General features: G+C 38.9%; 3 protein-coding genes across 4 annotated transcripts; 2 read left to right on the top strand and 1 right to left on the bottom strand.

Moving 5' to 3' along the window:
• The first annotated feature begins 222 nt into the window (after positions 1 to 222).
• Positions 223 to 6,198, top strand: LOC147317851 (uncharacterized). 2 transcript variants are annotated; one of them, XM_086315219.1, is made up of 5 exons: positions 223 to 525; positions 739 to 887; positions 1,626 to 3,724; positions 3,813 to 3,967; positions 4,716 to 6,198. In XM_086315219.1, exons 3-5 carry the CDS (start codon positions 3,691 to 3,693, stop codon positions 5,178 to 5,180), a joined length of 654 nt encoding a protein of 217 aa, XP_086171345.1. In that variant the 5' UTR covers positions 223 to 525; positions 739 to 887; positions 1,626 to 3,690; the 3' UTR covers positions 5,181 to 6,198. The 2 variants fall into 2 exon arrangements, with proteins under 2 accessions (XP_086171345.1, XP_086171344.1); XM_086315218.1 differs by having other exon boundaries at positions 223 to 887.
• Positions 6,199 to 6,445: 247 nt separating this feature from the next.
• On the bottom strand, positions 6,446 to 13,837 carry spring1 (SREBF pathway regulator in golgi 1). Its single transcript, XM_086315214.1, has 5 exons — positions 13,191 to 13,837; positions 9,375 to 9,531; positions 9,126 to 9,277; positions 7,432 to 7,545; positions 6,446 to 6,976 (listed from the first exon to the last, which is right to left on the bottom strand). Exons 1-5 carry the CDS (start codon positions 13,284 to 13,286, stop codon positions 6,893 to 6,895), a joined length of 603 nt encoding a protein of 200 aa, XP_086171340.1. The 5' UTR covers positions 13,287 to 13,837; the 3' UTR covers positions 6,446 to 6,892.
• Positions 13,817 to 24,751, top strand: rnft2 (ring finger protein, transmembrane 2). Its single transcript, XM_086315213.1, has 10 exons — positions 13,817 to 13,972; positions 14,049 to 14,126; positions 14,971 to 15,482; positions 15,568 to 15,644; positions 16,304 to 16,404; positions 16,729 to 16,882; positions 21,323 to 21,472; positions 22,797 to 22,862; positions 22,968 to 23,069; positions 23,793 to 24,751. The coding sequence occupies exons 2-10, from the start codon at positions 14,080 to 14,082 to the stop codon at positions 23,925 to 23,927; spliced, it is 1,344 nt and encodes a 447-aa protein (XP_086171339.1). The 5' UTR covers positions 13,817 to 13,972; positions 14,049 to 14,079; the 3' UTR covers positions 23,928 to 24,751.
• Positions 24,752 to 26,862: the final 2,111 nt, after the last annotated feature.

Raw genomic sequence — 26,862 nt, 5'->3', positions numbered from 1 at the left:
ACACAATATTTCCCTACCTTTCTGACTTGTGTCCCCTTTAAACAGAAGTGGGTACTAATGAGTCTTTGTCAAAGTTTTAATATATTATTTTAATTAAATGGGATTTTCTTTTTCCTGTGTTAACTTTCAAATGGTTTATTGTTGAGCGTTATCCATGTTATCCAACTTCTGTTTAAAAACCTGGCCTATATAATGCAAGCCACATCGCATGCAGATGGAATGTTTTTCATGCTCTGATATATTTTGAGGATTTTAGTTATCTGAGGTCTATCTGACCATGGTCACACCTCTTATGAAATCATATGATCCAATAATATGTCATAATGTGAGTGATGTTAAAAAAAAATTTGTCATGGAATTCCTTTGTATGAGGTGAATGTGGGTGTACCTAAAATGTAATTTAAGCCGGCCTACCAAAGCAAAGTTGCATGTTGCTGTTTTGTATGGTTTATCACGGACCACTGAGGATAAGAGTTAGTACTGCTACTATGGGTTCCAAACTCAATAGATCTCTCCTGCACTATGGTAAATATATATTTTTATTATTATTTAACAAACACAAATTTGACATGGTTAGGCCATTTGATCAACAAATACAACTGATACTACATAGTTTCATCATTACATCAGGAAGCCTCATATACTACTCGTTTAATCTGGTTGCATTATTTTGGTAATTTTACAATTTCTTGTTTAAGAGAACATTGTCCAATTCCATTTGTTTTTGTTTTTCTTCAGCAATCCTCTTGATCTTCCTGGAAGTTCAGTGGAGTCCTGTGTTTTCTGCTCCGATTTGTCCATCTAATAACTCCTGTGATCATTTGAAGAGAACCAATGACCTTGCCAAGTTATTCGAATTCAAAGCAACTGAGCTACTGAATTTATCTGTAAGTACCATCTAGTTAATCTGCTGTCATATACTCTTTGCATGATTGCTGTAACTATACACAGGACATTCTGTAGACTTTACCTAACTGCTGCAAAATTGATCCAAATCTTATATGTCATATTTAATCTCAATCATCTTCCAGAGTTTAGTCTTGATTTTTCACCTCATGTCTGTCCTCAGAGAAAGCCTGTTTAAAATGGTTTTAAACTCTAGAGTTTACTTCATGTAATATTTAAAACGCGTCTGTCGAAAATGTTTAAAATGCTCACTGATGTATAGTGGATGTTTGCATGAACAGATGTAGTCAGTAAGAGCTTAAGTAGCCAATACATAACGGTACTCTCAAAGGCCCCTCAGTGTAAATGCCTAGTGTCTTACTTGTGTGCTTTTAATCTAAACTACTAGTGCAAGAACCTGCTGGGGTTGCAACTTATGGAAGTATATAAATATAAATCTTAAATTAGTAATGCTGAATGACATGAATCCGTCATGTCTCTTTGAATCTGCTGTTTGTGAGCACAAAAATAGACAAGTTGACGACGTACACGGCACATTATTTTTTCCAAAGTGTATTTAGTTACATTTATTCACTCATGACTGTTCTTATTACTTGTATGAACGTGTCACAAAACTCAGTGCAAGGCTGAAGCATCAAGTGGTTCTGTTCTTATTTGAATAGAGAATAAGAATTTTACAAGTTTTATGGTGAATTCTACCTGTTTTTTTTTACCTACAGATAAAAAATTATGGAAAAAGGAATGAGACAATACGACCTGAAGTTAATGACACCCAGATATCTGGTGAAAGCACTTGTGAGAAGCTGCAGAACATCTATATCAAGAATGAGCTTTTTAAGTTACACGTTTTACAAGCCAAAGAATATCACCAACAACTTTTGAGGTACCCAGTTGAAATTTTTAATAAAACAGAGCACGTTGAAAAAACACTAGAAAATTTAAACATTATGATAAAGACTATGCTCGGACCATTCGATTTCACTCCCCCAACCCCACCCCGAGAGTTAACCGATCACCACAAACAAAAAATTTATGTATGGAGTGTTGCGGTCAGACTGACGGAATGGTCCAAACAAGTGCTGACGGTAGTTAATCAGACACTCTGTCACTAATAAGACTGAGAAAATATCTCTGTTATCTGGGATCCACCACCTCTCTGCTATTCCTGTCACGGTTAAGGTTTCCTTTTTAACCCTTGATGATGTTTTGACAGGGAATTCAAAGTTGTGCATTTCAGAATGGTCTCTTTGGCCATATATTAATTATTTACTGGTACCTTGTTTTTATTTATCTGTTTCTTTGAATGTGAATATGATGTAGCTTAAATTTGCAAAATTATTTATATTTGAGAATATTTATTTATTTTGTTATGGTTAATATAATACCAGTCGCAGTGTTAACAATATCTTAAAATGTTTTATTATTTAATTGTTCCAGTGTTTCAGAAAGGTTCATTCATTAATTTGTCATTTATTTATAACTTAATATTATTCGAGTGTGCATATGTGCTGTGCTGGTGTGTGTGTATTTATTATCACATCCTGTTTAAGGTACAGTGATGAGTAAAACCAGTGTGCTCTTAAAACAGAGGAACTTGTCAAATTGTGTAAACTTTTTCTGCAATAATCAACCTTCTACTGAAATTGTGGGTTGTGTATGTGTACCCAGAGATTATGTAATACCAACAGAAAATTGTTTATGTGAATTGATGCCTTCAACTGAAATATGATGTTTCTGTATGTTTCTGAAATGCATACTGTATGTGGAGAGTATTACATAACTTGCAAGTTTTAGTTTTGTTTTGTTTTTCTGTTTGAAGCTTAATTTTCTGTAACCTATTTATTTATTTATTTTCCAGCCAGTTCTTTTTTAACTTATTTAGTGTTTTTATTATATATTTATCTCTTGAAAATGGCAACTGCTTTGTATACAAGAGGCAGGTGTCTGCGGTTTATATAAAGTGCAGCAATGACCTCACCTCTGTAAAGTCTTTAACTAAACCTTACGACCTACATTAAATTCAGATTCATCAGCTTGTTGTTTTGTTTTGTTTTAACTTACGCTGGGAAAGAGTCGTTTGTGTTTTGTAAATACAAAAATTTTACTTTTAATCCAACTTCAGCGTTTTGAATTGAGCTGCATTTCAAATTCTTCTCCCTCTGATTTGCTTGTGAGATCAACCAACAGGGTTGAGTTAAAATTTTAGTCAGGACATGAAACTAGTCAAAACTGTTGGGCTGTGGTTAGCTGCATCTACGCAGTACTGCATGACTCATTTATAGAATATTTCATAGAGTACATATGTCATCACAGAATTCTTGCTAAACTACTTACGTAAGCTAAAGAAAGCTCATTTAAAAACTAAGAAATAATCATGCATTTCACACTTACACAAACTACAATTTCACTTATGTTATGTAGCTCATATAAGATAAATAGCAGCCAGTTTTTAAAATATACCCTTGCTATCTACAACCTAGTTTCTTAGTCTCCTTTTTAAAATTTTTGCAGAGAAACTAACCCATTTATCTTTTAATATCAGTTTTTCTTTTCTTTTTTTTTTTCTTTTTTTTAGTTTTCAACTCTATAATCTAACTGTTCTAGAGTCTAGAGAATACTTATCATCATCATCAGTAATTTCCTTTGGTGGAAGAGGTGGTGACCTGCCAGAAGAAACTGAATTGATTGGTTCAGTGGTTGACTTTCTTCATCAGAGGATATGGTTAAGTAAGCGATAGGGCAAAATTATATTTCACACACCTACTGCCCTTGTCACAGTAAACTATGAGGAGAATTACAATGGGAGAATATAGAGCAGGTACAGTATACCATGCAACAATGTGAAGTAGTTTGTATGAGAAAGTACACCAAACTTAAAATGTTGTGATTGTACACTTGGTTTACAGGTTTTCTGAAACTGGCTTGTATCTGGATGGCGATTCTGATGCACGGCTTGGATGCACAACTTGCACCAAAGAAACATGCTGCAGGTGCATCGTGCAGTCCCAAACACCTGACAGCCCTGACCGAAAGCTTGGTCAATGAAAGCTTGAGATGCTTTGTAAGTAACTTTAAAACTATTCATTTTCTCACCAGTGCAACCCAGAGAAGTGGTTTTGTGACGCTATTTGCAATCTGCCAGCGTGCTTGGATGACGCAATAGCTGTGGGGAGGTAGTCTGAATTTTTCTATCACTTAAATTTCGCAAAAACAGTGCAGCTCCCAAAGCTCTGCTGAGTAGTGCTGTGTCACAGCCTTCATTTCTAGAGTGTGTTACTCCAGATTAAGACACTTTTAGTGCCAGTACCATAGCAATTCTGTAGTCATTCTTTGAAACAGTTTCAGTTAAATTGCACTTTGTTGCTATTAAGATGTCTGCTTTTTTTTTTTTTTTTTTAACAGAATTACATCTCAGGTGTAGATTAAACAAGTTTTATCTATGAAAGCGCATCAGCCAGAAAACTAACTAACTAAACTAACTGGGTATTTTTTTCTGGTTCTTACAAAATAAACAAGACATGTCCTTGTAGGGGATTGGAGGAATATTTTTGTGAGGACAGAAAAAGTTGTTATTTCTATTGCCTGAATAATCTCAGGAGACACAGATTTTTTTGTGTATATAATGGGTTTAAAAACACATCGTTTGATTAAATCTAGTGTTAAGTTTCTTCTTTTGCTGTGGTATAGATTCATGCTGAGATGCTTTGCATGACCTTTCAGAGGCAGTTTAAGAGATTAGCTGCGTATTCATGGGATGAGCAACACACGTCTTCAAAATCTCCTCGCCTCACTCTTGTCTTTTCTTTTAGGATGAAGCCAATGGAAAACACCTTGGTATTTGGTTACCTGGCTTCCCTGAGCTCCACGTCCAGAAGAGCTTACCTCCTAATTGGACAAAAGTTCATTGCAGCTTGCGCTTCATGTATGAAGGTCTAAATGACATCTTGGAGGACCAGAAAAACAACCTGAATCCTCAAAACGTTTCACTTCACAAGAAGCTAGAGGAAACCATTGCCAGGATTAAAATGCTTGCAAATTGTATAAACATCATCTTTAAAAGTACATGTCCCTCAAAGCCATCACCACCTAAAATGCCTAAACAAGTATTTGAGAGGAAACAGTGGAGTCATACCCTGCTAAAGGCAGCCGGGGATTACCTGGTATGGCTGGAGCAAATGTTTGTTTCATATGTTAAAGGAACAAAAATGGGGAAAGGTAAAGTAACAAAGACCCAGCCTCATAAGTACCTGGAGGGGAGTGGATACCTGCTCTGATTATGAACAAGTTTAGCTGAGTTTGTGGTGAAAATGCGGTTATAGTTTGTGGCAGCTTTTCTTTAGCCCCCCCACCCCCGTCCAAGACTTTTAAATGCTACTTTTTCATGCATTCAGTATGCTGTTATGCATTAAGGATCTTTACAGTGTCTCTCTCTATAATATATCTGATATTTCAGTACAAACATAACAACCGACATGGTTAAAACAGCCAAAGAGGGTTTTTTTTTTATAAAATTTATGAAGGGTGTACTTTGATATTTTGGAAAATTGAGCTGTTCTTATTATTTTAAATGAGAAAGTACATGCAAATGTCTAATCGACAACATAAGTAAGGCACAACTGGGGAAGCAATTATCCAAGCTTAAACCTGACAGACAAAAAAAAGGTGAAAATCGCTGCTTTTGTCTGCTATCACCCAAATCCACCAATCGGCACCTCTTAACAAATGTAAACCCCAGTACTGCTGCGCTAACAGCTGGATCTTTTTCTAGCTGGCTGCTATTTGACGCTTCACATTTGATATCACAGGTGTGAATGATAACAACCATCTCAACAAATTCTAATAAAGCAAATATCTCCGTTTACCAAAACGTCATGTTGCTACCATAAAAGCGTTATCGGAAATGTCTTTGTTCCAAACCTGATAGCTCAAAGCAATCAACATGTTCCCTTGTGGCAGTAATTAATCAACTTGCCAACCAGGAAAATGAGAAATGGCTCTAATACATCTCCTAATTATGACAGTTTGTTTTCCTCAGCCTTCACATTGATTAATTGTTTTGCTCTGACCAACTATCCCATGTGTGGGGGCTACATTGCCTGAGGTAGAAAGAAACAGATAGCAATAACTTACAGAGAGCTATTAGTTTGGACTCCACATAAAAAACAATCAAGTTATATTAAATGTTTCTATATTTTCAAGAACTTTTAATCAAATTTTGATTTTTTTTTTTTTACTGTTATTTATACTGAAATTCCTTGCATTATCTTTCTTTTCTGTGGAACTTATATTTATTCACCATAACTATTAATTTTTAAAAAATAAATAAATAAAAAAACAGCTGTTATTTCAAAATGATGTCTTGTTTGATTTTCTTCCTGGTGCTTTAGACCCACAAGCTTAATAAAATTTGAATGCATGACATTGCTATCTACCACTGTTATTTCAGTTAAATAAAACCTGCTAGAGTTAAACTGCCATTTAAACCACACTACTACAAAATCTACATGTCACCATTCAGAGAGAAAAAAGCAGAAACTCATTCAGTTTCACAGTCCCTTTTATTAAATAAGCATTTCATCTGCATGCACTATACACAGAGGTTAGGACACATTCTTTGCCATTTTAAAATGTTCAGAACAAAACAGAAAGGTTCGTTTGATTTCATGACATGACTTTATGACTTGTTTGAAGCAAGTGTTGATGGATGAGCTGCCTGCTAAATAGACCTGATGATCATCACGGATGAACGGATAAAGCGTATTATGCACTTATGAAGTGTAAATAATTTAAAAAAAGAAGAAAAAAAAAAGCATACAGCGTTTTGTCCTTTTTGAGGTTGGTCTTGCATTCCTTCATCTCTTTGCCACAATATTGCAAAATTGTCCAAGCATTTCATATGCACCATCTCTTCAACAAACACCCTTATTTGTCAATTGCTATTCCATTGCTCTTCGATTACTAAACACCAGAAGCAAGTCAAATAGGCTCATACAGGCAGAAGTTCTGGAGGACTCTCACCATAGCAGTACTTTGCTTGAGGGTTTCGGTACGTGTTTTCATGTTGAACGCTCTGGAGAAGGGGAAAAATAGAAATGAGACAAACTAAAAGCTTGTGCAGATTCAGTGATTTACAATGAGATTAGCCGAGAATCAGTTTTGTTTCTGTTTTTTATTTATTTTTATTTTGGGGAGTTTTTCAAATTTCTAAATGAACCAACTGTCTCAGGAAATTCATGAGAAAATCATTATGTGTCATAGTGATGCATCAAGTTCAAATAAAAGCGTATCTTTTGTCAACAACTGTCTGAAAAATATACAGATAAATGTATGAGCAAAATATCGACTTTGAATGTCAAGAGATAAGGGTAAGTGTTGCTGCATATCCGCCAGACTACTAATTTCACTATTCCTTTGTTTCCAAATGATTACAGTTATTGTTATTATGATTTGTATGGGTCAACACTTTAAAACTGGTTTGGAAAATCTAACAATTCATGTTTGTTTCTTCTGTTGAACTTAACATACTTGTGAAGATGTCCTACACTTGGCCAGACACAACTCAAAATGATCCGCGACAGCAGTGAAAAGATTCTGGAAACCTTCAGCTGCACGATTCAGGAAGCGCTCAAGAAGAAGTTGCTAAACAAAAATAGAAAGAAAAGAAATTGAACATGTACAAAAACATGTATAGATTTATAATCACTTAGATTTATTATCTGTTCCCATTGCATGCACTGCTTTGCTTAAAATGCAAACTCAATATGCAATTTTAAATGATATCTTTGGTTTCAAATAGGGCTGCTCGATTATGGCAAAAATGATAATCACGATTATTTTCACTGAAATTGAGATCACGATTATTTGACGATATTTATTTAACCCTTTAAGACCTACTATAGAACCAAGTCCGCCAGAGCTTATATTATTTTTTTACATGTTGTAGTGCCATTTATGGGAGCATTTCAAGTTGCTATACAACTGTTATAGCCCATATTTTAATAATATGTATGCATTAAGTCCATAGTAACTACATTAATTGCAAAAAAGTGCAATAAACTACAAAAAAAAATTGAAAATCGTTTTTGTTTGTTTTTTTACATATATTTCTACTTGGAGAAATTTAAGAGGTTTATCCCTCAAAACTTTAAATACAAAAAAGTTGCAAAAAATAGTTTACAACAACAGGAAACTTATTTTGAGTGTGTTCATAGTTTTATTTTGGAGATACACCAATTTTTATATACTGCAGGAAAAACAAAAAAACAATCCTATGATGCAAATTTTCAAAGAAAACAGCAGGTGCATCAAAATAAACTATTTCCAGCTGTGCAATTCGAGTTCTAAGCATCCCAGAAACTATTCAGAAAAGTCAAACATGACCAGTATAGGCCTTTAAGGCCTACAAGTAAAAAAAACTACATTTCCGCGAAAATGACGTCACTTCCGGTTTCGGCCAGGAAATGGCGGACATGTGATAGTTCGCGCTGACATCTGTTTCACTGTGGGAAGTGTTACGAACAGCTGATCGGATCAGCGAAGCGTGTTTCTGGAATATTATGTTTTTGTTCCTGCAAGCGCTTTTTATGCAATTTTTGCAAAGCTTTATGTGGAAGGAAACCGTGACCGAGGACAAGCTGATGGTATGAGATGTAAGTACAACTCCTCTGGTTTCATATGCAAAACAAATTATTGCGCTAGCTTACATGGTCCAGGTTCTACAGGGATTTAAAAATAGTTACACAAAACGGAGCGTGCTGCTCTGACGGCTTTAAAGGGTTAACAATGACTTTAAAAAATAATATAAAATAGTGTGCTATTTTATATTATTGAAGTTTTTTTTTTTTTTACCTCTCTTTTCAACCAACGGCAGTCACTCTCCTCTCCAAATAACTTCTGCTTAGCTTTCCGAGCTTCCCTCGGGTCCTCTTAATCAGCGGTCTCCAACCTTTTTTGCACCACGGACCGGTTTATGCCCGACAATATTTTCACGGACCGGCCTTTAAGGTGTCGCGGATAAACGAGGGAGGGGCTAATAATCGGCTCAGTCATTTTTAATGATCGTTGAAAGCCCAGATCGTAATCGTGATTAAAATTCGATTAATTGAGCAGCCCTAGTTTCAAATGTGTGCATGCAAAGGTGCACAGCATGTGGGCAGATATGCCTTTTCCGATGAAAGTTAAACGCGATGATCCTGAAGGCCCTTGATGTGACAGATTACCTTATCGGGCTGGAGACAGCATGACACGCAATACTCATAGATGCTACAGCATCCATTGGCCAGGCAACTTTTACATATGTACTGTCTGGTGCTGGGAGCATTGACGTTACAGCAGCCATTAACGAGCAAGTCTTTTCTCTCACAGACATATCCTGTAAAACATTAATGCAGATTATGATAAGCACTGGTTACAGGCTACATCCGATGTGTTATCACTGTATGGTGGTGAGTAATAGATTTATTACTCACCAAGTTCGTCTGTAAGCAGTGTCTTGCCCTGGATGGAATTTCTACACTGAGTGATCTGTCGGCTGCTGTTCCCCAGGTTAAAGCGGACTTTCCAGGGGATGCGATGATCTGAATCTCTAACTTCTAAGAGTGTTCGGTCTCGTATGGTCCGCTCCTCCTGAAAAATGCACACATACAAGAAACGGGTCATGGAAAGCTAATGAAGAGCAACATAAATTTCAGAATATGGTTGCGCATATACAGTGGGGCAAAAAAGTATTTAGTCAGCCACCGATTGTGCAAGTTCCCCCACCTAAAATGATGACAGAGGTCAGTAATTTGCACCAGAGGTACACTTCAACTGTGAGAGACAGAATGTGAAAAAAAAAATCCATGAATCCACATGGTAGGATTTGTAAAGAATTTATTCGTAAATCAGGGTGGAAAATAAGTATTTGGTCAATAACAAAAATACAACTCAATACTTTGTAACACAACCTTTGTTGGCAATAACAGAGGTCAAACGTTTACTATAGGTCTTTACCAGGTTTGCACACACAGTAGCTGGTATTTTGGCCCATTCCTCCATGCAGATCTTCTCGAGAGCAGTGATGTTTTGGGGCTGTCGCCGAGCAACACGGACTTTCAACTCCCGCCACAGATTTTCTATGGGGTTGAGGTCTGGAGACTGGCTAGGCCACTCCAGGACTTTCAAATGCTTCTTACGGAGCCACTCCTTTGTTGCCCGGGCGGTGTGTTTTGGATCATTGTCATTTTGGAAGACCCAGCCTCGTTTCATCTTCAAAGTTCTCACTGATGGAAGGAGGTTTTGGCTCAAAATCTCACGATACATGGCCCCATTCATTCTGTCCTTAACACGGATCAGTCGTCCTGTCCCCTTGGCAGAAAAACAGCCCCATAGCATGATGTTTCCACCCCCATGCTTCACAGTAGATATGGTGTTCTTGGGATGCAACTCAGTATTCTTCTTCCTCCAAACACGACGAGTTGAGTTTATACCAAAAAGTTCTACTTTGGTTTCATCTGACCACATGACATTCTCCCAATCCTCTGCTGTATCATCCATGTGCTCTCTGGCAAACTTCAGACGGGCCTGGACGTGCACTGGCTTCAGCAGCGGAACACGTCTGGCACTGCGGGATTTGATTCCCTGCCGTTGTAGTGTGTTACTGATGGTGACCTTTGTTACTTTGGTCCCTGCTCTCTGCAGGTCATTCACCAGGTCCCCCCGTGTGGTTCTGGGATCTTTGCTCACCGTTCTCATGATCATTTTGACCCCACGGAATGAGATCTTGCGTGGAGCCCCAGATCGAGGGAGATTATCAGTGGTGTTGTATGTCTTCCATTTTCTGATGATTGCTCCCACAGTTGATTTTTTCACACCAAGCTGCTTGCCTATTGTAGATTCACTCTTCCCAGTCTGGTGCAGGTCTACAATACTTTTCCTGGTGTCCTTCGAAAGCTCTTTGGTCTTGGCCATGGCGGAGTTTGGAGTCTGACTGTTTGAGGCTGTGGACAGGTGTCTTTTATACAGATGATGAGTTCAAACAGGTGCCATTCATACAGGTAACGAGTGGGGGACAGAAAAGCTTCTTACAGAAGACGTTACAGGTCTGTGAGAGCCAGAGATTTTCCTTGTTTGAGGTGACCAAATACTTATTTTCCACCCTAATTTACGAATAAATTCTTTACAAATCCTACCATGTGAATTCATGGATTTTTTTTTTCACATTCTGTCTCTCACAGTTGAAGTGTACCTCTGGTGCAAATTACTGACCTCTGTCATCATTTTAGGTGGGGGAACTTGCACAATCGGTGGCTGACTAAATACTTTTTTGCCCCACTGTAACCCTATTCTAAATTCACTATATTATTATTCTGACAGATAATATCTGTCAATAACAGTAATGTTTCGAGAAACTATAGCCACTGTTTCAACAATGTAGAAGACAAGTAGAGTAAGAAGGCCATAGTGATCGATGTAGCAATACCCAGCAGTAGCAATACCAAGCAATAGCAACATCAGGATGAAGAAACACGAGAAGCTTGAGAAATACCAAGGGCTGAGAGAAGAGCCAGAGAAGATGTACAAGGAGAGGGGAACAGTGGTCACTTTGATGATCTGAACACTCTGGGCAGTGAAAAAGCAGATTCCAGGAATGAAAACCGACAGCTTTGTCCAGAAAAGTGCAGTTCAAGGAAAAGCAAAGATCCTGCGCAGCATCACCGTAACCAAACTGAATAGGCACATGAGTCCACACATGAGCACAGCATTGGAAATAACGGGTACGTTGACCAGTAGCTGGGTCAAAGCACCAGCTACTGGTGCAGCAGTAATCCGAGACTCTAGACATTAAGGTGTCATTCAGACTGAGTGAGTGTGTGGCTGAATGGTTAGAAAGAAAGTAAAGGTGATCTGGACTGAAGAGGTGGAGCTGCCAGGAGGCAGAACGGTCAGCTCAATGGTAGTCATCAGATAATAATAATAATAATAATAATAATAATAATAATAATAATGAAAGGGCCACAGATGCCACTGATGAGTTCTCCACCCAAAGGCCATCACCCTGAGGCTCTATGAGCAACAGAGAGAGGAATAAAGAGGATTAATGAGTGCCAGAGCCACAATCCAGGAAGAAACGTGGAGCCTCTGTTAATGCATCGGACAGAGAGCCCCCAAGTTAAGCTGCTCTATGAGGTCTTCAGCTGGCTGAAGGCAGCTGGTGATGAGGAACAAGAGAAGCTATCATACAAGACCAAGCCCCTACATGGGGTGTACCATCAACAGATGGAGGAAGTGGCTGGCATCAAGAAATCCTACCAGTGGCTAGAGACTTAAAGGACAGCACAGAGGCAGCTCATGGCATCACAAGAATAGGCCCTAAGCACCAGATCCATAGAGGCAGGGGTCTACCACAGCTGACAGAAGCCAAGCTGCAGACTGTGCAAAGGCTTCCTAGAACTATCCAGCACACTGCAGCAGAATCTAAGATGCAAGAAGGGACAACATACATTGAGAGGACCTATCAAGTGGCTGGGATAGTGTACGAGAATATCTATGCGCATGTGTTTTAGAAGTCTACTATTACCTGCTGGCTGAAAACTGCAGGGCTAAGACCCTGTGGGACTTTCAGGATAGAGAAGAAGCTGATGGCCAGCCACACAGAAAGTGGTGGCTGACAAAAAGCAGGAGACTGCAAATGTCTCTATCCCATGGGACAACAACTTCAAAAAGAAAGCATGAGAAAACTGAGAAGCTGAAGGAACAACTGAAGCAGATGTGGAAGGAAAAGTCAAGTGGCCCCAGTGATACGAGCTGTAAACCCCAAAATTGAATAGTGGCTCCAGCAGACTGCAGGCTGACCATCAGAGGCCTGTCCAGAAGAGTGCAGTCATAGGAACAGCTAAGATCAGAGCCCTCACATTCTCGGGCTGCTGGTAGAGGACCCAAGCTTGAGGAACACATACACACACAAAACAGAAAGCACAAACATTTTCATTTAGAAATCTGTCAAAAAAGTGGGCATAAATTATTGTTTAGATGCTGGTAAAAGTCTGTAATATTAGACCCAGCTACACTTTCAAAAAATAATGCCACAAATTGTGATTATTCAGAAGAATAGTTATTTGGACAAGGTAGAAGCTTGGATATACAGCTCCCTACTAATGCGTGTATGTTTGGTTTCCTACTTAGAATTGGCATGTAGTGTGTTTTTTTGTTTTTACAAAGCAAAGAAAAAAGAAAGTGACTAGATCTTTTTTTCCTCTTGCATGTTTTTTTCTGTAATCGACTTATCTCAGTGTGAGTTTCTGTACCTGTTTGAGTGTGCTGGTCAGAAAGTAGATGAGGGAGAGTCCAAAGACAACTCCCAGCACCCAGCGCTTTCTCAGTAGCCGCCGTAGCACCATCATAGCATGGCTTGCTTTGGGGAAATGCAAGTGACAGCCCAACACATCAAACCTCCACGGATAGCAGTTCTCTGGCTGTCTTCAATTTTCAGGAATATGAAAAGGCTAACTGTAAATAATGTAAAGCTAGCTCAGTTGGTGGTAAAAATGCAAATATAGGACATAGACGGAAAATAGCTAACTCTAGCTAACCCATGTTTTAACTCTTAAACTCACAATAGCAACCTTTAAATATAATGTTTTGAAACTACCGAATTACGCGCTGGACATGCAAGCTAAGTGTTTCACTGTAAATGCCAGCTTTGTTAGCCTGCTAGCTAGCGCCGTCTGCTCTCGGTGTTGCTAGATAAATAATGAGGAGCGATAACCAATAAGCTATGACGCTGTTTAATAACGCTTCTTCGTCTCCTCTGTAGATAATAATTCGATCATGTCCAAAATTATGTCTAGTAAGAAGAAACGGTGGGATTTTTTTTCAGCAAAATCTGACATCCAGCATCAGCAAAACAAATCCCCAGCACGGATGTAGTGTGGTCGGAAAGAAGGTGCTGATTGGTAGATGGCGGTCTTAGTGACGCCACACCGGAAGTTTCCCGAGCGGATCGTCTGGGCAGCAGCAGCAGCTGTCTAGCTAACCATTTACAACAACCATGACAAGAGCTGTAGTCCAGTACACCGCATTAATTCAGGTAAAGTGGTTTATATTTTTGGTCACTTCTGTGAATCACATACTGGTGATGATACTGTGGATTTGTGCGTTTACAGGACTGGACCATGTGGTGATGATCGGTATGCCATGCAGAGGAGACACAGCAGCAACACGGATGGCATGCCCTCTGAAAGGTGGGGAAAGGAGGTGCTGCACAAATGCACAGATGCTTTTGTCACCCCTTCTGCCTGCACCGCCTGTATGCTTTCTTGGTAGTTTTGGCAAGGCCACATATTTGCAATTGTAGGTTATATGTGCTTTCCAACATTGTTGCAACACTTTGAGTTTGGCCTTCCTCCATTTGTTGCCTTATAACTCTTAATTACTCTCAGCACAAAACAAAAGGAGTTATAGACCAGCATCATTTCATTTTGCCAGAATAAAAAATTGGAGCTCCAATCGCGTTTAGTTCAATAATTCAGTGAGCAACATACTGGCAGCGGAAATGAATGGCGCTCAGGCCGGCCTTTAGAGACATACTAAAGACCTCGGTCATACAGGAGGAACTCAGAATAAAGCTTTTACTCCTCTGCAATGAATGAATCAGTTGAAGTTGTTTGGGCATCTGACATCTGGACCACCTGAATGCCTCCTGGGTGAGGTGTTTGGGGCATCCCCTACTGTGAGGAGGCCTTGGGGAAGACCCAGGGTACGCTCAAGAGATTATGTCTCTGAGCTGGCTTGGGAATGTCTCAGTGTCCCCAGCAGAAGAGCTAGAGGACGTGGCTCTGAAGAGGGAGCTTTAGGCTTCTTCATTTCATTCATTTAACCCCTGTTTAAGAAAAACTGCAACCGAAAGCCAAACTCATCAAGTTTTATCATCAGTCTCAATTTAATATCTGTGACTTGGAGTAAAAGAAAAACGCATCTTTGTCCCCAGAGGTTTTCTGATAATTGAAGAACACACTACACAGATTAAGATGCTGATGATTATTCAAAGACTGCATACTATACTACGTGCAATTTTTCTCCATTTAGGAGCCGAAGCCAAACTCTGGGATCGGAAAGCAGCCTGGATGAGGGTGGTGTGTTTGACTGCCTGAAGCCTGAATCACCCGCTTCTCCCCAGCAGATCTTCTCCGGCCTTGTTGGTGTCCCCTCCAGCTCTGTCTCCTCTGCCCAATTCCAGGCAGCCGGCTTAGTCTTGGGCTCTCCCCCTGAAGTTTTTATCCAGATGACAGCATCATCCAGAGAGGAAGGGGGGCCCCATCGCACAGAGGGTGGACCTTTTCTCCCTCGGCCACCTCAGCACCATCATCACCATCACCACTTCCACCATCAGCCCCTTCAGCATAGGACCTCGTCCCTGCTCCAGCAGGCTACCACAGCAGCTGGCTCAGAAAGGCACAGCTCCAGGGAGGAGGCCCAGGAAGACCAGTCCACCCCAGCCCCAGCTTTGTCTGAGTTGAAAGCAGTGGTCACCTGGCTACAGAGAGGCTTCCCCTTCATCCTTATTTTGTTGGCTAAAGTCTGCTTTCAGCATAAACTAGGTATTTCAGCTTGTGGAGGACTAATGTGGCTAAGATTGTTTAACGGTACCTCTCATGCACTGATGATATTGCACCTCTCTCGCAGGAATTGCTGTATGCGTGGGGATGGCCAGCACGTTTGCCTATGCCAATTCCACTTTAAGGCACCAAGTATCATTACGGGTAAAGGGTAGAACAAAATCCAAGAAGTATAGCTATTTTATTCTTAGATCAGATTCACGCTAATGTTTTCCAAGCACGTTTTAGCACAGCAATTATTACTGAAAGATGTAATTATGTTCCTTATTTCTCTTTATTATACTTAATAAAACTGTTAAATGATATTAAATTAGCAATTATTATTATTAAATAATATTTTTAGTGATGTTAAAACAGAATGCACTGATCCATTTTTTGACGATATTGTGTGTTAAATGTAACGTAGTGCCGTTTCAATAACAATTGGACTACAACAGAGCTGTATTGTAAAAATAAATAAATAAGTGTAATCATTTTTTGGTAGACAGAAGATTTTGTAGGTGGATTAATTCATCATCGTCGTTGGTCTTGATGAGCATAAGAAAAATATACGCGCTGAATAAGTCTTATTCTAAACATCATAAATCAATTTGGTGTATAATCACTGAAATACCTTTTAAAATTGACTTTTTATGTGAGAGATGTCTATGTATACATGCTCTTTCACATTCAAACAAACTCATAACACACCAAGCATTCTGTTAGTTTGCAGCATTATTTGAAATACTAGCACCTTACAGCACATTTAGAAGAAATGTATGGTGCATGTTGCTTGAAATCCCTCTATGTGTCTCTGTTACCAGGAGGAACGTTCTGTATTTGTTGCTCTATGGATCATCATGTTCCTTGGAGGGAACATCGTGTATATCTACTACACATTTAGTCATGAAGAGCTGCACAACAGGTAGTGTACCAGCAAAGATTTTTCTAGTAGTTCTGTGTTTCTTTGCCTGCCATTTTATTTTATTTTTTCTACATATACATTTAGGTTTTTCCCCATTCATTTTTATGTTGTGCGTTTTATTTTTACTTCCATTTCCTTCAGGCAGTGTTCCCGTTCTTGTCTGATCTTGTCCTGTGAGTATTTTTGTTTGTTTTGTTGTTTTGTTTCCACAGAGTTTCTGACATGTTCTGACATCTTTTCCTGCTGTTGTTTGTCATTAGACGAAGTGTAAGCAACACCATCCTTGACAATAAGTCGCTGATTCATTTTGTTTTTCTCTTCTAGCCTCATATTTGCCAAGCCCATCCTCAACAGCTTTGATTTCTTTGATCTGATCTGGGCAGTGGGCATCACAGATTTTGTACTCAAGTACGTCACCATCATCCTGAAATGCTTTGTCCTCTTTCTGCCTAAGATTCTCCTGGCATTCAAATCCAGGGTAAGAAATCCAGATTCATTCATTTTCTAGAGCTTTTTACAGAAAATGCACGTTTTTCATGTTAAAAAAAGATACAGAGACCAAGACAACATTTTGATTTCAGTGAAAGTGTAAATTAAGAAATAAGTATCCATTAATTCAGTGGTCCCTAACCTTTTTTGTGCCACAGACTGGTTTAATGTCAGACAATGTTTTCACGTACCGGCCTTTAAGGTGTCGAGGATGATACGACCAAGACAAAAAACTGTGGCATTTTGTAAAAATAATAATAAATGCAAATTCACTGTGTAATTGTGTAACTTTATTAGCAGCGTCCTCCTGAAATGCGCCAACGACATTGAGAGTAACATCAACTCTCGCGGCCCGGTACCAAACAACTCATGGACCGGTACCGGTCTGTGGCCCGGGGGTTGGGGACCACTGCTTTAATTTTCTTCCACTTAGATCGATGTCCAATAGAAATGTTCAGATTTTGCACATTTTTGAAAAACCTCATTTAGAATGTGGCCAGAAGGTATAATAGTCAGATAGCTAAATCATCTCAACCAGGTCCTTCCACTGTGACTGGGCAGCGGCTTTAATCTGAAACTCTGTGCTCATTACTCTGTCATCAGGTCTGGTCAGAGTGATGTAAGAGTTGTAGATTTCTTCATCAGATAGTGATGCAGTGAACAGATATAACAGATAAAAATGAATTCTTCTTTGCCTTGATTTTCACTGTAAAGCAATCATTTTGTCTGTGTTAAAATCAAGCGTACTCCTTTCCTTGACAGCAGTCCTCTTTTGCTCCTCCCTAAAAGTTCAACTTTACTCATTATTTAGCTCATTTAAGACCAAGATGATGGAAAAAGAGTATTTCGTTAACAAGCAGTAATAGACATAAAAGATTTTGGTAGGTAAACTTGTGGAAGGCAATTTAATGGTTGTAAGGTCTCAGGGGATTTCTCACAGTGTCCCCTTTTGGCGGTCAGTTGTTTGTTGGCTTTATGTTCTCAGTCTCTCTCCCCATGGCTACCACGCTGGCTTTGCAAGCACATTCAGCCCGGTCGTCTTGTTGCCTTCATCTGCAGGCCTCCTGCAGTGGAGGCTGCAGGCAGGGAGCGACTGCCAGGTGACTTTGCAGGAAGGGTCATAAACTCACAACCAGATGACTTGTGTCTTTGACCACGTTCACGTTTGCTTTTCATGCGATTTCTAATTAAAACCCAAGCAAATCCTGTATTTGGAAAAAAAGGGAATCAAATGCAAATGTTAAAGTTCATGAAAAATCATAAAATATCAAATAATTGAGATTATAATTATTGGCCATACAACTGATTAATTTTGATTAGGCCTTTACCAAAACTGAGCATCTTTACTTTCCAGATCATGTCATTCTTTTCTTCTTCGATTATCACACTGCAAATTATTATTATTAAGATTTAGAACAACTTGATCAAAAACCTTTCTTTCTCTTTAACTCATTAATGAAATACCAGGTTGTATATGTTGTAAGATTGTATAGCAAACTTGAAAGACATCTAAGCCAAGTTTCTGTCAAAAGGCAGTATTCATGCTTGTTCACAACATGTCAAGTTACAGGGTGCTCACTCTTAAAGTTGTTAAGCTCGGTTCATGAGGTGAAAAAAGAAAATTTGCTAAACTATGATGAAATACTCCACTGAGTGAACAAAGTGCTAAAGGGTCACAGTGTGAAGCTGTTTTGTATTCATTAGGTTTTAAACGGTACTCCTTAGGTGAGCCTTGTGAGTGCGGGTGTCTGCTTGTGTGGTTTTTTTCTGTCCTGAGGCGACAAAGTATGACTGCAAATGCACACACACACACACACACACACACACACTTTGATTTCCATACAGGTGCAGCTTGTATTCCCGTTGTGTGCTTGTGCGTTAAATGGGAGGTAGAGGAGGGGGGAGTTATAAAGTATTAGGATTAAATTTTCCACTGATAAACAAACCTAGAGGCCTATCAGAACCACACCAGCCAGCAACTGAGCTCATTTGCCCTCGAGGGGATTGCAGAGGTGAGGTCATCCCTCCCTGGAGCTGGACCATTACCTGTATCCTCCGCTCACAAACACACAAATATACACACACGGATTGAAGCTTCACAGTTGTGATGGGACACGTAAAATATTTTGGTAATCCCCAATTATATCATCAATTCTTAGCTTTTTTTCTCATTGAAGCCAGACAGTGCTGTCTGTTCTGAACCCCATGAAGTCATATAATCTGCCTTTTGGATTCATTACTGTGTCCAGCTGTGGATACACTAATGATTCCACATAATCACTGCAGTCAGCACAAGTTTGCACAAGCAATAGCGGGCATGCGATCAGAAGTTCCATGACGGTTATGTTTTAAAGGCATAGACTCATAAAACTGCTTTTGCTTGAATCTTATTTAATGGGTAATTACTAAACATGTATTTTCAGTGTTATCAAGTTGTCGCTAATTTCAGTCGTGCTAATATGGAGTTAAATATATTTTAAATACATAAGATATACCTAATAAATCCCAAGAGTAGAGAAATTACTATAAAATAAATGCATATCGCAGGTATGCATATCAAAGACCTTTCACAGAGTCTTTGGATTTTTTTTTTACTCTATTTCTTAAGAACATGACTTTCAGCTACTGTAATCTACTGTAGATCATTTTTAGGGCATTTACTTCTTCTTTTGCCCTTCACTTTTCCTCATTTCTTTTAAGGACACACACTTTTAAAAAACAAAACAAGAAAAGTGTTCAACTGAAAATGGTCGAGTACAAAGACTGGACCGCACGACAAAGCTGCCAATGCCCAAAGAAAACCTTTAAAAGACCTTCAGAAAACTTTTGCTGAAGACTACTTTTTTTTTTTAAAAAACTGAGAAGAAAGGCTGGTTCCTTGGAAGAACAATATAAAGAAGTGAGCATTTGCGCAAGACCTTTGCACAGAAATGCAGCTCTGTTAAGATAAAATAATAAAAATAAAATAAAAATAATAAACTAAAGAAGGTAAAGAATGCACAAAAATTATTTTAAATGTTTGTTCTGCCTACGCCAGAAAGATTTCCTTTTTAGACTTTTGGTAGCTGTGGAAAAAATGACTCAAACAGGAGCGTTTAGTAAGTTCCATTAACTAAATCTCATTGTTAAAGTTTTTTAGTTTGAACAGTCATACAAAGTCAAATTGTATTACATGTAAGGCAGTATAGAACAAAGTAAATTCATGTTTCGGGTGAATTGAATAACTGTGTAGCTAATTTTAGTGATAAGATTTGTCCAGCTTGCAGTTTCTGTGTAACTGTCACTGCAATTGTTCTTCTTGTGTAACTTTCTTACCACCTCCATACACTCGTATTTTATATATAGCTAAATTTGAGTGACGCTATTATTACTGTTATTTTATTCATATTGTGATAATATTAGTGCATCCTTTTTTGTTTTGAGGTCCAAAATAACATTGGATATTGCAACAGCCCTAAAAGAATGACCCACAATGTGCCAGTCAAAGGAAGTAAGAATAAGCTATGACAGAACCGACTACACATTTTGTTTGTCAATCCTTTCTGAGTAATGTAGATTCCAGTCTTGTAGATAAAAATGTACAGTAATGGCTAAGCTAAGGACTACTCAAGCAGTATCTGCTACTCACACTGGCTGGCTCATCTCCAAACTTTAAATTTGACAGTTTTTACGTGGGCGTGATGGGCACTGTGGGATGCCAGACTGAGGGGACAATAAGGAAGATGAATTAGTAGCTAGTAGAGGTCTACTTCCCCTGCCTACCCAGCTGCTTGTGCCTCTTTACCCACAGTCATCAATCTTTGTCAGCTATCATCCAGGAAGTCATTATGCAAGCCAGGGCAATCGGGGAATCAAGTTTGCCTTCGTTTTGTTCGCCCCCGCTTTTAACCGTCCCCAATTCACTTAACACACTTTGTGGCAGTGGGGACAGAAGTACATTTCTACTCTGTGATTACGGAAGGGAGGCCCTTTAAAGATAGCTAGCGAGCCCCCATAGGGCTGAGCTTAATGTGGGCACTGGGTAGCAGGTGGAAAGAGCCGCTGCCAGTTTCCCTTGCAGTGTGAGGAAATTGCTTGTACTGCTGTGAAACTGCTGAGATCTGGACAGCGGCCACATTTGGGCTGGAGGCATGCTGTTTTAAGCTTTTAATACCACACTGCTCTCGACTAGATAGAAGAGTGCCCTGAAGCTACTGAGTCCTTTTTGCTTTTTTGGACAGCTAGTGAGTGGATCAGACAAAGAATACATATTGTCTCCACTGGGTATATATATTTTTTCCTTATATTGGAAACTTGTGTTATGTGTCTTTTTTGTTTCTTTTTCAAAAGTGCTGCCATTCAGTTTACATGGCCACATATAGTCACTGACACTGAATAATTGAAGTCTCAGCTATTGATGTAGTTTTTAATATTGTGTGTGTTTGTGCAGGGTAAGTTCTACCTGCTGATCGAGGAGCTGAGCCAGCTGTTTCGAGCCCTCGTTCCCATCCAGTTGTGGTACAAGTACATCATGGGAGAAGACCCCTCAAACAGTTACTTCCTGGGAGCTACACTCATCATCATCTACAGCCTCTGCAAGGTTTCAGCACCTGAGGGCAAAATTGTTTTTGTCCTTTTTTTTTTAGGTTTTGCATGGAAGGTTTCCACTAAAGACTTACTTTTAGACTTCTGGTAGAATTTTAGTGGTGCTCCTTTGCAAACAAATCATCAAAATTCAGTCATTATTTTCAGTCATGTATTGGTATGAGGGGGAGAGAATCCAGATGAGGGGTCATTTAAAATTATCAGACTTTTCCTCAACCATTCTTTTCTCCCCAATAATTGTAAGTCATTAGTACCATTTAGTCTGCTGTTCCCAGTATGGACAGGTAATGCCTCTGCAAATTTCTGTAAAACTGGTGGAAAAAAAAAAAAAAAACCCCAGCATTGTCACATTTGACAATGATGATGTTTTTAAGCAACATTAGTTTCAGAGTAAGAATGCACCTCAGCTCATGGACCCGTGACAGGGGAAGAAAGAAGGCAGAAAACTTAGTCAATGGTCACAGGAAGGTCAGCCTTTAAAAAGACTTCAAAACTCAGAAAATAGACTTTCTTGGGCAATGACTCACTAAAAGTTGGACACGACATTCTGTGGGAGAACAGAAATAGTGAAAATTAATGGAACATGAATGAGCAAGTCTATGGATGATGCAAAGATTATTTACACTCTGAGACTATTCATTCTACAATGTGTGGTTACAATTATTGACCTGCTTTCTTTAAATATAACAGTGAATCAGATGTTGTAGTTCTTAAATATGGGGGTGTTCGACTGAGTTACGTGGGTAATCTCCTGGATGTGCGTACTCCATGTACAAGTTGCAGCACACAGGTGTTTTCCAGAATCAGGCAAAGCAAGGCTTGCTTTAGTATAACAGCATGCTGATATGAATGCTTCTTTGAGTCATTGTCGTCATAACGGTGTTGAATGACTGGGCAACAGTTGAATGAACTTCAAAGAAACGAGCTTACACCAGAAGGCTGTAGGTGAAGGAAGTTATCAAAGGTCTAGTTTGTGTGTAACTGAAACAATTTGGACTTTTGATCAATTTGTAATGGCTTTATTTCATATAAAGACAGTGAGATAAGAATTAAGTTAGTGAGGTGTGCCCCTAAAAGAAATCCATTTTTGTTGTTTTAAAGTTGAAATGAACAGTTATGTAAAATAGATTTTTGTTTCTTTGTTTTCATTTCAAAGCAGCGGTGTGCCCAAATATGGACTTGTGAATCTGTTTGCATGTCTGTAAACTAAGTCCTTTCTAATTTTGGATGAAATGGGGAATCCTGACGGATGCTGTAATTCCATATTTTTTTTATTTTTTAAATAATTGTGCTTTGTCTTGATCTTGATGGATTTGCAGTCCTTTGACATCTGCGGACGTATATCTGCAATACACAAGGCCTTGGTCATGCTCTGCAGCTCCCAGGTCAGTTGTGGGTTTTGTTTTTTGTTTTTTTAAGAATTTATAAAAAATCTAAATGACTATCCAGAAGATTTCACTCCTTTGTGTGTTTGTGCATATGTCATCCAGAGTTATGGAGTGAGAGCTGGCAGTCAGCAGTGCAGCGAGGCAGGTGATGTCTGTGCTATTTGTCAGGCTGATTTTAGAGACCCCATTGCACTTCTCTGTCAGGTAAGGGTTCATTAACTGGTAACAAAATGGTAAAAAAAAAAAAAAAAATCTAAATTTTGCAAATTATTTGGCTCATTTAAAGTCAAAATTGTTGTCACTGAATGTCACTATATACTGACTGTTATTTGGGTGTGGTTAAAAGTTAATATGACCTACTTTTGTTGCTCTGTTATCATCTGTAAATAACAATTATGTTATAGACTTCTATAAAAGATGGACATAGTTTCTGGGTCTGAAACCAAACCTGCATTCTTTCTAATGGCCAGCAGAGGGTGGCTCTGTGGTCACAAACAGCTTTTAGATTCCTTGATCCTCTAATAAGGGCTCAGTCACTAGGTTCAGTGACTGATGTTAATTTTTGAAATTACAGCCCCCTTTATCCAAAAGAGCAATAATGCAGGACAAGCCTAACATGTGATTATTACTTTTGTTGTTTCCATGGTTATGTCACATGGTTTCACAGTCAGATGTTCCCTGCAGTTGTGACATCTGGTTTCGGAAGTGCTTATATGGAGGGTCAAGTATGCTCAATGTTTCACAACGAGGCTTCATTAACTCGTGATGATTTCATGGTGACTATGTCCATTTTTTTTAGATGCAGTTTTCACAAGAGTAGCTTGAGTGACAAATTTACTTATTTATTGGTATTTTTAGCAAGATATCCTAGCTATGTATGTGTCACACTTCTGCCATCAAATAAATGAAGATTTTGTTATTTTGCAGCACGTGTTCTGCGAGGAATGCCTGTGTTTGTGGTTCGATCGTGAGAGAACGTGTCCACTGTGTCGGTCTACTGTCATTGAGACCCTGAGATGCTGGAAGGATGGCACCACCTCAGCTCACTTCCAAATTTACTAAGTTCTAATAATATAGCATGAGCATCCAGAGATATGTGATTGTACTCTGAAGCCAGGTAAACAGTGATGTTTCTGTAAATGTCTTATATAAATCAGGCAAGGAATAATTGGGGTAATACATGATATATTGGGGACATTAAATTTATAGGCATTTGAGAAGGCCATAATCGAATATATTTAAAAACAATCATCTCCTATAAAGCTGGTGATTGAGGCCACATGTTTAAAGAAATGATCAATGTGGTAAAGGAACATAAACTTGAGCTCAATTTCAATGGTTTGCTACTGTTGTAATCTATGGGTAACTTTTTATTTGACTTTTTTTTAATATAAAAGTTTGTTTTAAGTGCGGTTATAATGTAAAACGTGACTGAATATACACTCTGAGTTGTCTTTACAATTTCATCACATGTATTGATTTAGTTCTACAAATGACTTTATTTGAAAATGAAATGTCTCAGAATGATTCTTAATGGAAAATCAGTTTGTACTCTTTAGGTAGAAGATGTTGTGGTTGGTAAAACATAAGCATATATAGATACTGAATAAGGAACAAGGTGGTGTGTGCCGTTTAAGTAGCCTGACCATAAACGGTGCATTGTAAAAGTCTTGATATGTAGTACATACATTGTCACTGACATCAGAGGCACATATCTGATAATCGTCCACACTGTAAATTGTCTTCCATTGTTATTCCTCATTTATGTTGTTACTGTGTATTTTATTTAGAATAATTTTCCTCGGGCTGCTTAATAGACTCTAGGACTATATGGAAAATGCGCAGTGAAGCACTGAGATCATTGGTTTTGAAATAAAGCACTTAAGCTCAAATATCAGGTGTATTTCTTGTCTAAATGCAATGACACAAAGAACATATCTCAGTAAACATTTTTTTATTATCAGGACTGCTAAAAATTCATATGAAATGTTTTAAAAGTATAAAGACCATACACTTTATAAAAGACCGTTTCAGGAATTTTACCCACATTACATTAAATATACTAGGGGGGAAAAAGCTTTTTTCTTTTTTGCAGAAATCACAGACAGCATAACAGCATAGCTTCCTAGGAGTTTTCTTTATAATAACAAGCCACATAACACTCCCCCCAACAGATTTAAAAAAAAGCAGAGTAATGTGTAAACATCATCTAAACACTGTAGAAAACACCTGTAAAAACCACTCTCATTATTTACATGCTTACACTTATAGCTTATGTTTAAAAAAAAGAAAAGGTACAGTGCATTATGAAGCTTGGAAACATTTCAGTGCATTATTAAGGATTGCTGCACTAATTGTAGCCTAGATACAGAAGGTCTAATGAGTTTAACCCCAGTTTTCACTGATGCACTCGCATTGTGGGAGGTGAAAATTTTAAAGGCGTACTATTAGTAAGCTTTTCCCTCCACTCTACCAGGGGAAGATTACATCACCGGCTTGTAGATGGGATGACAGAATTGGAGAGTCACGTAGGGGTAGATATAGCCGCTGACTGACTGCAGGGCTGCTGGTGTCGTCTCAGCTCGGTATAGTGCATCCATATCCGACCTGAGTTAGTCTTCATGCCACATGCAGAATAGTCAGAAACGCAGTTCCGTTCCTGAAACACAAATTTAACCCGCTTCCTCGTTTGTCGCTTTTCCACCCGCTGTGCACACTTCTTCCTGCACCGCGTCCTCCGACTCTCCTCCATCCTTTGCTTTAAGTGCAAATGATGAGAGCCCGTTGCTTTCCCTCATGCATAATCTTAAAGGCACCGTCTATGATGAGATAGAGATACACGCACTTTATTGAGACGCATTATAAGAAACGTGAAACCTGCAGTAGAGCTATAATTTCTATTTAGCACCGTCTGAAAATGAAATGTAGAGAATGGCATCAGTTCTATCCTAATATTTATTTCATCTCGTTTTCTGTAGAAGTGCGACTCTTAATAATTACCTAATACTTAAAACATTTTTATCGCCAAATTTATTTATCCAGTTTTTATGGTACCTTGATGAAAGTTGTTGTGCAAATATTGAGAGGTTAAATGTATTTTTATATCTTAAAATTGATTATTTCATTTGGGAAAGGCCAAGAAAAGTTGATGGAAGTAGTAAAGAAAATGTTTTCTTGGCCTGCGTCAAAAAAAGCATTTTTGTATTTATTTAGTGTGTGTGTGTGTGTTTCAATTTGACAAATATGCCTAAATGAATTTTCATCCAAATCTGAGATAGGCTTAGTGGTTTCGCGCTCGAACAGGTGACGTGACTCTGTTTACTCACCTGTTGCTGGTGAGGCAGCCTCGCGCCCTACAGGTGTCGCCTCGCGACGAACAGCACGAGCACGGTGAAGTGCAGCGCAACGCACAGGAAGCCCTCCTTCAGGTGACCCCGTCCGCTTACCACCACCGTCCCTCTGTCCCCGCAGCTGTAGCCGACGTCCGCCCGCTCGGTCGCCCAGCTTTTCTCCAGCTTATCCCCGATCCTTCGTAGACGCGACGCGAGCAGTTGAGCCACGGAGCACGGCGAGGGTCGACGGGAGCTGCAGGTTGAGTCACCTGGAAGCAGCAGAGGATGGTCTATCGGCAGCCAGCACATCTCGTCTTCGCGGCAAAACGCACGGTCTACTCAGTTTAAGTCTTGAGGATACAGGACCCTCCTTCTCTTTTTCTCAGCAAACCTTTACAGTGTTTGCGTCCCCCCTTTCTCCCCCACCTCTCTCACTACTGTATTATTCATTACAGTGTCACATGGTGTGGGGTTTACATCATCTTTTCCCAAAAGAGCGATGCAATGATTAACTCTTGGATCGCTCCTGTTTGGTTTTATCTTGGGGAGTTTTCTGCATTAGCACGCTTAAATTCTTTTAAAGTTCTAATAAAAATTGCACTTTTTCTAAAATGTGATCATCCTGTACACATAACTATGTAATACGAAATAATAAATTTTGTATA

The sequence above is a fragment of the Aulonocara sp. 'chitande type north' Nkhata Bay genome, linkage group LG12, assembly GCF_057382095.1.
Source record: "Aulonocara sp. 'chitande type north' Nkhata Bay isolate Kocher_YH1m ecotype deep benthic linkage group LG12, A_spYH_male_GT1.1, whole genome shotgun sequence".
Taxonomy (NCBI): domain Eukaryota; kingdom Metazoa; phylum Chordata; class Actinopteri; order Cichliformes; family Cichlidae; genus Aulonocara; species Aulonocara sp. 'chitande type north' Nkhata Bay.
The sequence above is the reverse complement of the archived record's forward strand: the minus strand, read 5'-3'. Positions and strand labels throughout refer to the sequence as shown.